Below are 15075 nucleotides of genomic sequence, written 5' to 3' on the forward strand. Positions count from 1 at the left end.
TTCTTCTTTATTTTTTTCAAAACTGACTGAAAAATAAGTTTAATTACAAAAGTTCTTTTAATTTTATCCAAAAGACAAATTTGCCCCTCAAGACTAAGGGTTAGCCTCCATTGAGGATAAATTTAATCTCTCAATGTTTTATATTCGTTTTTTAATTTAATTTTATTGTCAAAAATATTCTCAACTGTAATTTTATCTGACTAAAAATTTCCATTATATAAAAATAATAAAATTATATTTTTCTCCTCTTTCTTTTTATTTCTCTCTTATTTTTATAAGTAAATTAATAAAATATTTTATTATGTTTACAATAAAATTAATTATTATTATTTCTACTTTTATTATTAAAATAGAATGTACAAAAATTATATTATTTTATTATTATTTTAAAAAATTATTAAAAATTTAAATATTTCATTATTTATGTAACATTTTAATTAAAGTTCTTAATATTTATTAATGAGTGATTTAATATTTTAAAAATATTTATTAATGAGTGATTTAATATTTTAAAAATATATATTTTGAAGATTTAAATATTATCAATTAATTTTGAGGGGCTATTATGAATAATTGAAATAAATTTAATTTGTTATCCAATGTTTTTCTTGCAACTTATAGCATAGAAGTTTTTACTTTTGTTAATGGGATCAATCTTAGTGCTTATATTGAATGTTAAAAGGAAGTAAATTTTCTAGAGTTTTCCGATGTTAGATTTTATAGTATATTTAAATCGATTTAATTTCTACCGTCGATGTCAATTGGAGGCCTACAATAATTTTTCTAAAAGAAAATTTTAAGATGCACGACTTTAAAAAAATTGATTAGGACTGCAAGTAAAAATTTTATTATTTAGAGGTCAATTTTAAATTTTAATTATTTTTTTTAAATTTTTCATAATTTTTCATATTAAAATAAAAGTACTGGTGGAGGATTTGAACGGAATCCCTCCCATATTTGAACGGAATCCCTCCCATTTGTAAATCTTTTGCAAAAAGAGATCATTAGAGAAAGAAATGATTGTGCAATTGCATACTTCAATTTATCTTTGAATTAAACCACATAGGCATGATTAGTGAAGCTCTCTCGATCTTACTACTCCTTACCTCACATATTGAATGAAGAATTAAACTAGAAGACTTTTTTTTCATAAAAACTATAATTGAAATGACAAGAAGCAGAACCCTTAAGAATAAAGAATGTGGCACATCGGTTCTTCTTGAGTATAGTATAGTATGTATGAACATCTAGTGGATTTTTGCACGATATGGGCATATGAGCAAGTGTAGATGTATGCTATAAGTTTCTTGAAACTCTTGATAAATGTCTTTATTATAAAAATTTTGAAGTTGTATTTTCTTGAATGGCCTTTCACTCAATGGTTGCTTCATATTATGTCAAAGTCTGAAAATTATGGATCCATCAAAGAAGAGTAATATTTTTCCAATGAGTTTGATTTTTCCATAAAGTGCTTCGTTCGTGTGCTTGTGTATATTTCTTTTCTCCCTTATAAATAGATTCAAAAAATTTCTGCAAAATTACTATTAAAAATATGTGTCCTAAAATCTTATATTATAGTATTGATTTAACATAATCTTGCATCTCTAGACATAAACAAGATAATTTAATTAATTAAAACTTGTTTAAATAGTTAAATATAATATATTGCCCATTAGATTTTAATAGTCATTTTATTCATAAGAAGTTGAGAATATAATAACGGAACATACTTCAATTCTGTTATACTTAATTCCTATTTCATGGCTACATCTTTCAAGCTAAAGAATGGGAAACCTTTCTCTTATTATATGAGTTCAATTTTCATTTTATCGGGAAAAGTAATCTTTTTTTCAACAATACCTTTGTCATTTTATCCAATAGCGTTCCGTTAGATAAAAATAAATTTGATAAATATTGATAACTCTCTTACAAAATACTATAAAATGTTGATAGATGTAGAATCAAAGTAGACTGTCACTTCTATCTGTTTCTGCTGATGTCTAATCTAGGTACGTTTTTGTGTGTTCATAGTTATGAGTGGACTAAACTAGTAGTATCATATCAATAACACTTGGAGTTTACTCTTGTCAATTTTTGTTCATCTAAATCATAATAGCTAGAGGTGTAATCGAACTGAGTTCAAACTCGACTCAAACTCCATTTTTGAGCTCGAGCTTGTTGATCAAAAAAATTATTGTACTTGAGCTTGAGCTCGATGCACAAAAAAAAAATTATTATACTCAAGCTTAATTCATAATAAACTCATTTATCATTTAAACAAATTCAAACTCTAAGTTGTTAACAAACTCTTTAAGTTTAAACCTAATTAATTTAAATTTTTAAATTTAAATTTTGAACTAAAAATCTAAAGTAACTTTAAATAAAATTAAATATTTTATTTATATTTATTAAAAGTCTATTGTAGATTTTGATTTGAACCACGATAGAGAGAAAATTCCCTCCATTTTCGTAAACTTTCGATGTGGGATGGTGCAACTAAATGTGTTGCGCCCTATGTATATAACTTAATATGCAATGATAATTAAAACTAGTCCTAAGGTCTAGTGGCTAACATATGGTTATTTTAACTCCCAACTGAAATCTGTTTTATTTTTTATTTTTTTTTTATTTAGGTAAAAAAATTATATGATAATATATTAAATATTTAAAATATTTTAAGATTTTAATGTTTATTTTTTTATTTTGAATCAAAAAAGACTTTATTTATCTTGTAGAATAATAATCCAAGAGACAATCAGCAATGTCAATCCAAATCTTGAATCTACCATGATGAATAGACTCTCTAACTAATAAATGGGCGGCTCTATTTTCTGAACGCCGTACCCAACGAACATGAATGTTACCATGAGACCGCATAGCATCCTTGCAATCAGAAACAACTAATCCAAACTCCTAAAAGTCATCCAGAGGAGAGCGAATAGCCAAGGCTAAAGATTGGTTATCCGTAAAAATACAACCAGTCTGAAGAAAACAATCTCTAGCATAAGATAAACATTGATGCAAGGCCAAAACTTCAGCAATAACAGGTTGCCCACCCCCCTCATAGAAACCCGAAATTGCAATGGAAAAGAAGCCTTCCAAGTCCTCAAATACTGTTGCAAAACCGAACAAATCAGCACTAGTAAAGACTGCACAATCAATGAATGCAATCCAATCAACTTCAAGAGTGGTAGCCTCAACCAAAGGGAGCACACGAGGAACAGATGGGTGGGATAACGTCCTTGGCCGAGCCACAAGTGAAGCCACATAATCAGTAAAATAGGAACTAGCAGCATGATGAACCTCACTAGGTGACAAAACTTTATTGACCCACAATCTTTCATTCCTGGCATGCCATAACTTCCATGCATGTATAGCCATATGTGCAGTCCTTTCTCTGCCAAAAGTATTATAAATATGAATAAAGAAATCCATGAATATAGGAAAATCAACAGCAGTAGAAAAACCAGCAAGTCTCCATAACTCAACAGCCATTGGACAATACAAAAAAACATGTGAAATAGATTCATCATGATCACAAAAAAGACATGCAGCAGGTACATGTATCCCACGCCTCAAAAGAATATCCCGAGTAGGAAGCACTCCACGACAAGTACGCCAAAGAAAATCACGAACTTTGGGAGGAACATCAAGAGACCAAAGACGGTTCCACCCATCATTATAACCCAGCACACCAGTCCTACCCGACAATTCTAAGGCACAAAAATAGACAGATTTAACTGAGTACACACCCTTCTTATGCAAGTGCCAAATTAATTTATCCGGTTTTGGGAATAAAGGCAATGGAATAGTTAGAATAGCTCTCATATCAGCAACACTAAAAATATTCATTAGCTTCTCTACATCCCAATGCAGCTCACCTTCAACAAACAAATCACATACTCTCATGGCTTCAGGAACAAACATCGACTCATCTAAAGGCATAAAACCAATATCCCGAGGAATCCAAGGGCAATTAACAACAAAAACCTGCTTACCATCACCAATTCGCCACCTTACCCCACGTTGCAACACTTGTTGAGAAGACAAAATACTCTTCCAAACGAAGCTATAGTTAGAACCTAACCGAGCTGACAAAAAATCCACATTCGGAAAATATTTAGCTTTGAGCACTCGATATATAAGAGAATTGGTGCCAACCAACAAACGCGAACCTTGCTTTCCCAATAAGGCAGTATTAAAACTAGCCAAATCCCGAAAGCCCATCCCACCTTTCGATTTACGCCCACACATTCGATCCCACGAGAGCCAATTCATCCCTCTCCCATCCTCACGACAACCACCCCACCAAAATTTACTCATCATGACCTGTAGCTGACGGCAAGTGAAAACAGGTAATAAAAAAATATTCATGCAATATGTTGAAATTGCCTGTAATACAGATTTAATTAATACTTCTCTGCCTGCACGAGAAAAAAAACGATTACTCCAACTACTAATACATTTCCAAATGCGATCCCTCAAGAAAGAGAAAATTTGCTTTTTACTACGGCCAATAAGAGAGGGTAACCCCAAATAATTACCGCCACCCAAAGGAAGATGAACATCAAATATACCAGAGATGATCAACCGGTTTTCCTCAAACACACACGGACTAAACATGATACCAGATTTATCAAAATTTAAATATTATTTTTTCATTAATTACTACTCTTTCATTAATTATATAAAGTGTATTTAATATAATATTAAGTTTAATAATTATTTATTTAAATATTTATATTAAATTTTATATAAAATTAATTAAACTATATATAATAAATATATAAATTTATATATAAATGATCTATTTACGTGAGGGAGAAAGTGAATTCCTATTTAAATTATAAAATTATATAATTTTGTTGCCGGTATTAATAGACATTTTAATACTAAATTTATTAATATATTATCATTAATTATATCATTGATTATTTATATATTATTATTTAATTTTAATTCAAATATATAATTTATATTAAATTATTTTATATTATAAAAAAATTATATATACAATATAAATATAAAATATTATATAAATAATAAATATATTAATGTATGTATAATCAACTTAAATTATATATATATATATATATTACTCAAATTTCATTGATAATACTGTAATGATTTATATTTAAATTATATAAAAATTTTAATTTATAAAATAAGAGAGTGATATTAAATATAAAAATTAATCATAAAAACCAATATACGAGCATATGAAAGTAATAGTAATAATAATATTCGATTAAAGAGACTTAATAAAGATATTTTTAAAAAATATAAAGACAATATCTCTGTAAAAGATAAATATTTAAATTAATAATATAATTACATAATAAATAAATAGACATAATAATTACATAATTTAGTATTATTTAATTTTTTTAAAGAAGAGAGAATAACATAAATAAATATTTAAAAATATTATTTATAATTTTTCCTATTAAAAAAATATTTATAAAATTACTTAATTTTTTAAGAGATATTATTTAATATTTATTAGTAGTATTATTATGTTACATTAAATATATTTTTATCTGATATATTAAATTTCTTTATATATATATAGAATTAATTTTTTTTTATAAATTTAAAATAAAATTATTAATAATTATATTTTATAATAATAATATATTTATAAACAATACTATTAATAAATCTATTTATGAGTCTTATAAATGAGTTTAGCACACAAGTTTGTTTATGAGTCTCTTTAATGAGTCGGTTCATGCGCCATTTAACGAGTCAAATACTTTTAAACTTAACGAGTTAAAAATTAAGTCCGAAAATGAATTGAATCCGATCGAATTTTTATCAAATTAAATTTTGAATAACTCATAAATAATTTAGTTTATTTATACTTCTAATAATAGTGCATACAGTTCTTACATCTTAGACTGCACTTATCTCATATGCATGCGGTTTGAGTTTGATACCACTAACATACTTATACAATGTATGAGTATACGATTAGTGTTAGCTCATGTTAATTGTATTGATATTATTTAAGGTGTGTGAAAATATTTTCTATTCCCATTGCGAACTAATTATAAATATGGAAAGTCACCGGAGGGCAGATTTGTATGATTAATTAATTAATTAATTAAATGTGTTTAATTAATTATATTAATTAATAAATTTAGTTAGCAATATAAGTTACAAGTTCTTAATATTACTTGAATTTAATTATGGACTAAAATTAAATTAATGGAGATAATAAATTTATGTGATGAATGTATAGATTTTTTTTTTTTTGAATCAAGAAAGACTTTATTTATCTTGTAGAATAATAATCCAAGAGACAATCAGGAATGTCAATCCAAATCTTGAATCTACCATGATGAATAGACTCTCTAGCTAATAAATAGGCGGCTCTATTTTCTGAACGCCGTACCCAACAAACATGAATGTTACCCTGAGACCGCATAACATCTTTGCAATCAGAAACAACTAATCCAAACTCTGAAAAGTCATCCAGAGGAGAGCGAATAGCCAAGGCTAAAGATTGGTTATCCGTAAAAATACAACCCGCCTGAAGAAAACAATCTCTAGCATAAGATAAACATTGACGCAAGGCCAAAGCTTCAGCAATAACAGGTTGCCCACCCCCCTCATAGAAACCCGAAATTGCAATGGAAAAGAAGCCTTCCAAGTCCTCAAATACTGCTGCAAAACCGAACAAATCAGCACTAGCAAAGACTACACAATCAATGAATGCAATCCAATCAACTTCAAGAGTGGTAGCCTCAACCAATGGGAGCACACGAGGAACAGATGGGTGGGATAACGTCCTTGGTCGAGACACAAGTGAAGCCACATAATCATTAAAATAGGAACTAGCAGCATGATGAACCTCACTGGGTGACAAAACTTTATTGACCCACAATCTTTCATTCCTGGCATGCCATAACTTCCATGCATGTATAGCCATACGTGCAGTCCTTTCTCTGCCAAAAGTATTATAAATATGAATAAAGAAATCCATGAATATAGAAAAATCAACAGCAGTAGAAAAACCAGCAAGTCTCCATAACTCAACAGCCATTGGACAATGCAAAAAAACATGTGAAATAGATTCATCATGATCACAAAAAAGACATGCAGCAGGTACATGTATCCCACGCCTCAAAAGAATATCCCGAGTAGGAAGCACTCCACGACAAGTACGCCAAAGAAAATCCCGAACTTTGGGAGGAACATCAAGAGACCAAAGACGATTCCACCCATCATTATAACCCAGCACACCAGTCCTACCCGACAATTCTAAGGCTCAAAAATAGGCAGATTTAACTGAGTACACACCCTTCTTATGCAAGTGCCAAATTAATTTATCCGGTTTTGGGAATAGAGGCAATGGAATAGTAAGAATAGCTCTCATATCAGCAACACTAAAAATATTCATTAGCTTCTCTACATCCCAACGCAGCTCACCTTCAACAAACAAATCACATACTCTTATGGCTTCAAGAACAAACATCGCCTCATCTAAAGGCATAAAACCAATATCCCGAGGAATCCAAGGGCAATTAACAACAAAAACCTGCTTACCATCACCAATTCGCCACCTTACCCCACGTTGCAACATTTGTTGAGAAGACAAAAGACTCTTCCAAATGAAGCTATAGTTAGAACCTAACCGAGCTGACAAAAAATCCCCATTTGGAAAATATTTAGCTTTGAGCACTCTATATAGAAGAGAATTGGTGTCAACCAACAAACGCCAACCTTGCTTTCCTAATAAGGCAGTATTAAAACTAGCCAAATCCCGAAAGCCCATCCCACCTTCCGATTTACGGCCGCACATTCGATCCCACGAGTGTAACATCCCGAAAACTGATACCCTACCGTAACGGCCCGAACCGCCACCGGCGCTAGGATCCAGATCGGCTTAAGGCCGCCGGGACCCGTAGCAAGCCAAACATACCTCCTATCACCTGGTCAAATCCCATACATGAACAAAACTTAAACATAAAAACTGAAACATCTGATGTACATACCGAGCCTGACCTGTATGCGACATAACTGAAAATATAAAAGGATCCCCTACTAGAGTCCTCAAAACTCTAGCTGGGTCAACATAACATACATCAAGCTGGTATTACATCCAAAGAACTAGAACCTAACCTGTGCATGCATCAAACCACAAACATAAGACCTCTACTAGGGTCCTCATCCATAACATAACGTGGTAAACAACACATGCCACAAGATTAGTTCAACACAACTCAACATCTAAAACATTACATACATCATGTATTGAACAGGGACTAACCAAGTCTTAGGGCCAAGCACAGTACTAATCCATAAAGCAATCTCTACTTAACTTTACATTACATTCTCTTACAAAGCATTATCTCAATTATAATACATGTCCACTAAAAGTGCTAATCTAAAACTATTACATAAGCTTAACCTTTGCTCTGAGACTTCCCGATCAACCTCAAACCTGCAACACTGGGGTTAGGGGAGAGGGGTGAGCTAAAAAGCCCAGTGAGTAGAAACAGAGAAAACAGTTCATTAATCACATGCTCTCATGAAATGCGTCAGAACACAAAGAAATCACATAACCTGGTCCGTCTCGGGGCTCATGCAGATAAATATTCCCCACGGATTGTTTTTGAGAGTTCCCTTTTTTGCTAGCATCCTTTACTCTCAAGGATCGGACATGACCTCAAAATTCCCTCTGTCGGTGCTCGGCTCCCCCAAAGGAGCTCACACAGGACTTTCACATACATGACAGGGTACCTAGTCCACAGAGAGCGCACAGGGACTTTCCTATATGTACTTGTCTGGCTCTCAAAGGACTTACCCAAGACTCAATGACAGAAATGGGCTATTGAAGTCACCTTGGTCCAAACCTCCTGAATCAACATCAAATAATGCAATGCGCCATATTCGTGAAACTAGTGCAATCAACCCTATTACATATAAACATGATGCATGAACATGCTTTAGGCATTTGATTTTGTTAAAATAAAAGATTAAGTTTAGTTCTACTCACCTCTGGCCGACGCTGACTGACTCGGCAACAGCTAACACTGATGGCCTCCTCGATCCCTCGGGTCCGATCCTACACAGGTGGACTCGAATGAGGTGCCAAACACAATCTAACCACTCATGAACAACTCCCCAAAAACCCTCTAAAACATCACTTAAACATGCATAGAAAACAACCTTGAAAAGGCTGGACAGGGCACTTTCGGCGGCACCTTCGGCGGCCGAACCCTCCCTCCAGAGACGAAACTCGGGCACCTTCGGCGGCACCTTCGGCGGCCGAAAGTCCCACTCCAGAGACGAAAGTCAGGCACTTTCGGCGGCCGAATCCTTCCTTCGGCGGCCGAAAGTCTGCTTTCAAGCCAAAACTCAGCTTTCGGGGGTAAGGTTAGGCGGCCAATCCATGCATCCAAAGACAGGTTCGGCGGCCGAAACCACCTTCGGCGGCCGAACCTGAGTTCTTCCTAGAAGGGCAGAACTCAGCTTCACATGCATTCAAGCCTCCCAAACCTTCCAAACACCCCAAAACAAGCACCCAACCTTACCAAAACATGCACAAAGGAGCTTAATAGCTTGATTAAACTCCAAAAACAACATCAAAACATACCTAGATAGTTTATGACCCACATAGGCCAAAACCATCAAAACAACCCAAATCCTCACATACTCTCTTCCCATCATGCATACTCACTCCCACAAGCATAAAGGAGCATAAACTAACAACATATCATCACATAAACACATATAATCATACATTGACATACATTGGGCATAAAACCCACATAACTCCTAACATGCATATCTACCCATACTCTACCATTAAAACCTTCATAAAACTTTATAAAAACACTAGGGAAGCAAAGATCTACACTTACCTCTTGAAGATCGAGGGTGGTGTGATCTCTAACTCGGAGGTGTGGAGAATCCAAGCTCCAAAAGCTCCAAGCTCCCAAAACTTGATCCAAGCTTGAAAACTCTTCAAAACCAAGAATAAAACTCATGAAAACGTGAAGGATTGAAGAAAAAGCATGAAAACGGCCAAGGGAGGACAAAAACTCACCTGAGCTCGAGAATGGGGAGAAAACTCGCCCATTTCCGATCTGAGAGCCTTTTATAAGCGGCCAGCTAAACCTCCTTCGGCGGCCTAACGTGCCCCCTAAACTCATGCATGTTCGGCGGCCGAACTTCACTTTCGGCGGCCGAACCTGGCAAACGCCTCCTTGGTCTTTTCTTTTCAAAACTCAATTCATTTTCAATTAAAACCCTTAAAATCATTTGAAAATACTTTTGGAAAACACATTTTACCCTTCTAGAGAGATCCAACACCCTAGATTCCGCCGGAAGGCAGGAATCCCGATGCCGGAATCTAGCCGGGTATTACATTCTTCCCCCCTTTAAGAACATTCGTCCCCGAATGTTCCACAAACAACCAGGCATAGCATAAAACATAGCATCCATCATACATGAACAAGCAAGCAAACAAGCAAGCAAAACTTAAAAAATCTCTCTCCTGAAAGAGGGACACAGGTACTGCTGGAGTAAAAACTCCCGGTTCTTCTAGGCACACCTTTTCCCAAAAGAAACACCTTAGCAATACCCAACCTTCACCTGAAACTCGACACGCTTCCACTACGCTACTCTGATCCTTACTCTTCTCTCTTCATCTTAACCAACTGGCTTCTTCTCACTGCTAACCCAAAACTAACTCTAACTCTCACAGGTAGTACCCGGATTTCAGATCTATCTTGGGAAAACAAACAGCTCCTACTAGCTGTCCCAATAGATCATCCATCCTGCATGGGAATACCTGCCCTTGGTAGTGACCTTGGTCAACTGCTTACAGTCGTCACAAAATCTCAAGGATCCATCCTCCGTTTCCCACCACAACACTGGAACACTCCAGGGTAAGGTACTAGGTCGGATAAAACCCCTTGCCTACCAAGTCTCGCCTCTACTCTGACTACTACCTCTCTCTAAACAACTGGCACTGAGGCTGGTTCCCGGACCTGACTGCTAAACTCTCAAACAAGAGCTAGAACCCTCTGACAACCCCTTCTATGCACCCTACGAGCCTAACAAGCCGACATCAAACCTCTAGGCATCCCTACTGTGTTCCCTCAGAAGAAAACCTCTGACCCATCCTGTCCTCTGAACCTGACTACCTTGTCTCTGCAGACCAAGATAGCACCACGAGCAGAAAAACCCAATCCAACCCTAAACTGACGTCCAGACAGTCAAGTCTAGGACCTCAAAGTCGAGTGGAAGGCATCTACTCTCAACTGTCACAGAACTGGACCGGCAGACAGACTCTGCCACAGATGGATCACACTCGGGTCCACTAACCCAAAGAGAACACTCTAGCCCAGAAGCTATCAACTCAACCTCTCAACGGTTCCTAGAGCAACTAAAGAAAGAGAAAAACACTAGGGTTCACAAAAACATACACATCAGAACTTTCAAAAGTGAGCGTACCTGACACCACCATGTTCGATGTGTCTGCCTCTTGTTGAGCTTGGGTGAAGATCCGAGCTGAAGCTGACGGACCTTCTTCACGGAAACCTGAGGAATGAGGGGCTGACCCTCTTCCTCTGCCTCGACCACCAACCTGAAACATGGTTGGAGCTACAGGCTGAGCTGTTCTACCTGGAGCTGCTGGCTGGGACGGAGCCAACCTGGGCACAGTGGGACACTCACGTGCTATGTGCCCCTCCTGTCCGCACCTGAAACAAGCTGTAGTCCCCACCCGACAGACTCCTTTGTGTGGCCTTCCACACCTCATGCATCTTGAACTGCCTGAGCCAGAGCTCGAACTACCAAAACCCAAACTAGCCTTCAAATTCTGCCAAAACTTCTTCTTCGACCTTCTGAGGCCTCTGCCCCACTTCTTACTCTTCGTGGAGGCTGTACTCATAGTGGAGGGATCAATCCCTCCTGAACCTGAGATTCTGGAATCCTGAGTCTGAGCTTCCTCCTGAGAATCTCCCATACCTACCTCTGGCACTCTGATTCCCAAACTGACATCCCTTCTCTGAACCTCCAACTCTACTTCCCTCATACTAGCTGACATCCTTCTCGGAGCCATGCCTTCTCTGCTTACATCAAAAGACCTTCCAGGGTCCCTTAATGTTCCCCATCTGCTAACTCCCACGACTGCGCTCTTGGCAGAGCAGCGGGAAAGGTGTCCATACCTTCCCTCTCAGATGGAACTCCAGTCGATTCCACAGATCGACGAGCACCTCGCATTCTGGCTCCTCTGAAGAACAACACACAAGCATACAATCAATCATTAGCATCATACGGTTCATATGAAAACACATGAACCTTCAACATACATAGCATACATAGCATAACATCACGGCATATCACATCATCATCATACAAGACAGGACTCTACATCCCATCCTAGTGGACATGATTCTACTCTTGATCTTTCTTATTGTGCTTGCCCTTCTATGACTTCTAAACCAACCTCTTTCCGATGTGCAACACACCGTACTCTCGAGGCCCAAAGCTCTGATACCACTCTGTAACATCCCGGAAACCGATACCCTACCGTAACGGCCCGAACCGCCACCGGCGCTAGGATCCAGATCGGCTTAAGGCCGCCGGGACCCGTAGCAAGCCAAACATACCTCCTATCACCTGGTCAAATCCCATACATGAACAAAACTTAAACATAAAAACTGAAACATCTGATGTACATACCGAGCCTGACCTGTATGCGACATAACTGAAAACATAAAAGGATCCCCTACTAGAGTCCTCAAAACTCTAGCTGGGTCAACATAACATACATCAAGCTGGTATTACATCCAAAGAACTAGAACCTAACCTGTGCATGCATCAAACCACAAACATAAGACCTCTACTAGGGTCCTCATCCATAACATAACGTGGTAAACAACACATGCCACAAGATTAGTTCAACACAACTCAACATCTAAAACATTACATACATCATGTATTGAACAGGGACTAACCAAGTCTTAGGGCCAAGCACAGTACTAATCCATAAAGCAATCTCTACTTAACTTTACATTACATTCTCTTACAAAGCATTATCTCAATTATAATACATGTCCACTAAAAGTGCTAATCTAAAACTATTACATAAGCTTAACCTTTGCTCTGAGACTTCCCGATCAACCTCAAACCTGCAACACTGGGGTTAGGGGAGAGGGGTGAGCTAAAAAGCCCAGTGAGTAGAAACAGAGAAAACAGTTCATTAATCACATGCTCTCATGAAATGCGTCAGAACACAAAGAAATCACATAACCTGGTCCGTCTCGGGGCTCATGCAGATAAATATTCCCCACGGATTGTTTTTGAGAGTTCCCTTTTTTGCTAGCATCCTTTACTCTCAAGGATCGGACATGACCTCAAAATTCCCTCTGTCGGTGCCCGGCTCCCCCAAAGGAGCTCACACAGGACTTTCACATACATGACAGGGTACCTAGTCCACAGAGAGCGCACAGGGACTTTCCTATATGTACTTGTCCGGCTCTCAAAGGACTTACCCAAGACTCAATGACATAAATGAGCTATTGAAGTCGCCTTGGTCCAAACCTCCTGAATCAACATCAAATAATGCAATGCGCCATATTCGTGAAACTAGTGCAATCAACCCTATTACATATAAACATGATGCATGAACATGCTTTAGGCATTTGATTTTGTTAAAATAAAAGATTAAGTTTAGTTCTACTCACCTCTGGCCGACGCTGACTGACTCGGCAACAGCTAACACTGATGGCCTCCTCGATCCCTCGGGTCCGATCCTACACAGGTGGACTCGAATGAGGTGCCAAACACAATCTAACCACTCATAAACAACTCCCCAAAAACCCTCTAAAACATCACTTAAACATGCATAGAAAACAACCTTGAAAAGGCTGGACAGGGCACTTTCGGCGGCACCTTCGGCGGCCGAACCCTCCCTCCAGAGACGAAACTCGGGCACCTTCGGCGGCACCTTCGGCGGCCGAAAGTCCCACTCCAGAGACGAAAGTCAGGCACTTTCGGCGGCTGAATCCTTCCTTCGGCGGCCGAAAGTCTGCTTTCAAGCCAAAACTCAACTTTCGGGGGTAAGGTTAGGCGGCCAATCCATGCATCCAAAGACAGGTTCGGCGGCCGAAACCACCTTCGGCGGCCGAACTTGAGTTCTTCCTAGAAGGGCAGAACTCAGCTTCACATGCATTCAAGCCTCCCAAACCTTCCAAACACCCCAAAACAAGCACCCAACCTTACCAAAACATGCACAAAGGAGCTTAATAGCTTGATTAAACTCCAAAAACAACATCAAAACATACCTAGATAGTTTATGACCCACATAGGCCAAAACCATCAAAACAACCCAAATCCTCACATACTCTCTTCCCATCATGCATACTCACTCCCACAAGCATAAAGGAGCATAAACTAACAACATATAATCACATAAACACATATAATCATACATTGACATACATTGGGCTTAAAACCCACATAACTCCTAACATGCATATCTACCCATACTCTACCATTAAAACCTTCATAAAACTTTATAAAAACACTAGGGAAGAAAAGATCTACACTTACCTCTTGAAGATCGAGGGTGGTGTGATCTCTAACTCGGAGGTGTGGAGAATCCAAGCTCCAAAAGCTCCAAGCTCCCAAAACTTGATCCAAGCTTGAAAACTCTTCAAAACCAAGAATAAAACTCATGAAAACGTGAAGGATTGAAGAAAAAGCATGAAAACGGCCAAGGGAGGACAAAAACTCACCTGAGCTCAAGAATGGGGAGAAAACTCGCCCATTTCCGATCTGAGAGCCTTTTATAAGCGGCCAGCTAAACCTCCTTCGGCGGCCTAACGTGCCCCCTAAACTCATGCATGTTCGGCGGCCGAACTTGACTTTCGGCGGCCGAACCTTGGCTCGTTCAAACAAGACTTTCGGAGGCCCAAAAGCGCTCCCGAAGCCTTTCCATGTTCGGCGGCCGAACTTCACTTTCGGCGGCCGAACCTGGCAAACGCCTCCTTGGTCTTTTCTTTTCAAAACTCAATTCATTTTCAATTAAAACCCTTAAAATCATTTGAAAAT

At 37.5% G+C, this 15075-nt stretch overlaps 1 protein-coding gene across 2 annotated transcripts; it reads right to left on the minus strand.

Moving 5' to 3' along the window:
- Positions 1-6355: 6355 nt before the first annotated feature.
- LOC122725092 lies at positions 6356-7428 on the minus strand. Of its 2 annotated transcripts, none has more exons than XM_043961689.1 (2): positions 6755-7428; positions 6356-6666 (listed from the first exon to the last, which is right to left on the minus strand). In XM_043961689.1, exons 1-2 carry the CDS (start codon positions 7046-7048, stop codon positions 6502-6504), a joined length of 459 nt encoding a protein of 152 aa, XP_043817624.1. In that variant the 5' UTR covers positions 7049-7428; the 3' UTR covers positions 6356-6501. The 2 variants fall into 2 exon arrangements, with proteins under 2 accessions (XP_043817624.1, XP_043817623.1); XM_043961688.1 differs by having other exon boundaries at positions 6356-6669.
- Positions 7429-15075: the final 7647 nt, after the last annotated feature.

The sequence above is a fragment of the Manihot esculenta genome, chromosome 11, assembly GCF_001659605.2.
Source record: "Manihot esculenta cultivar AM560-2 chromosome 11, M.esculenta_v8, whole genome shotgun sequence".
Lineage (NCBI taxonomy): Eukaryota > Viridiplantae > Streptophyta > Magnoliopsida > Malpighiales > Euphorbiaceae > Manihot > Manihot esculenta.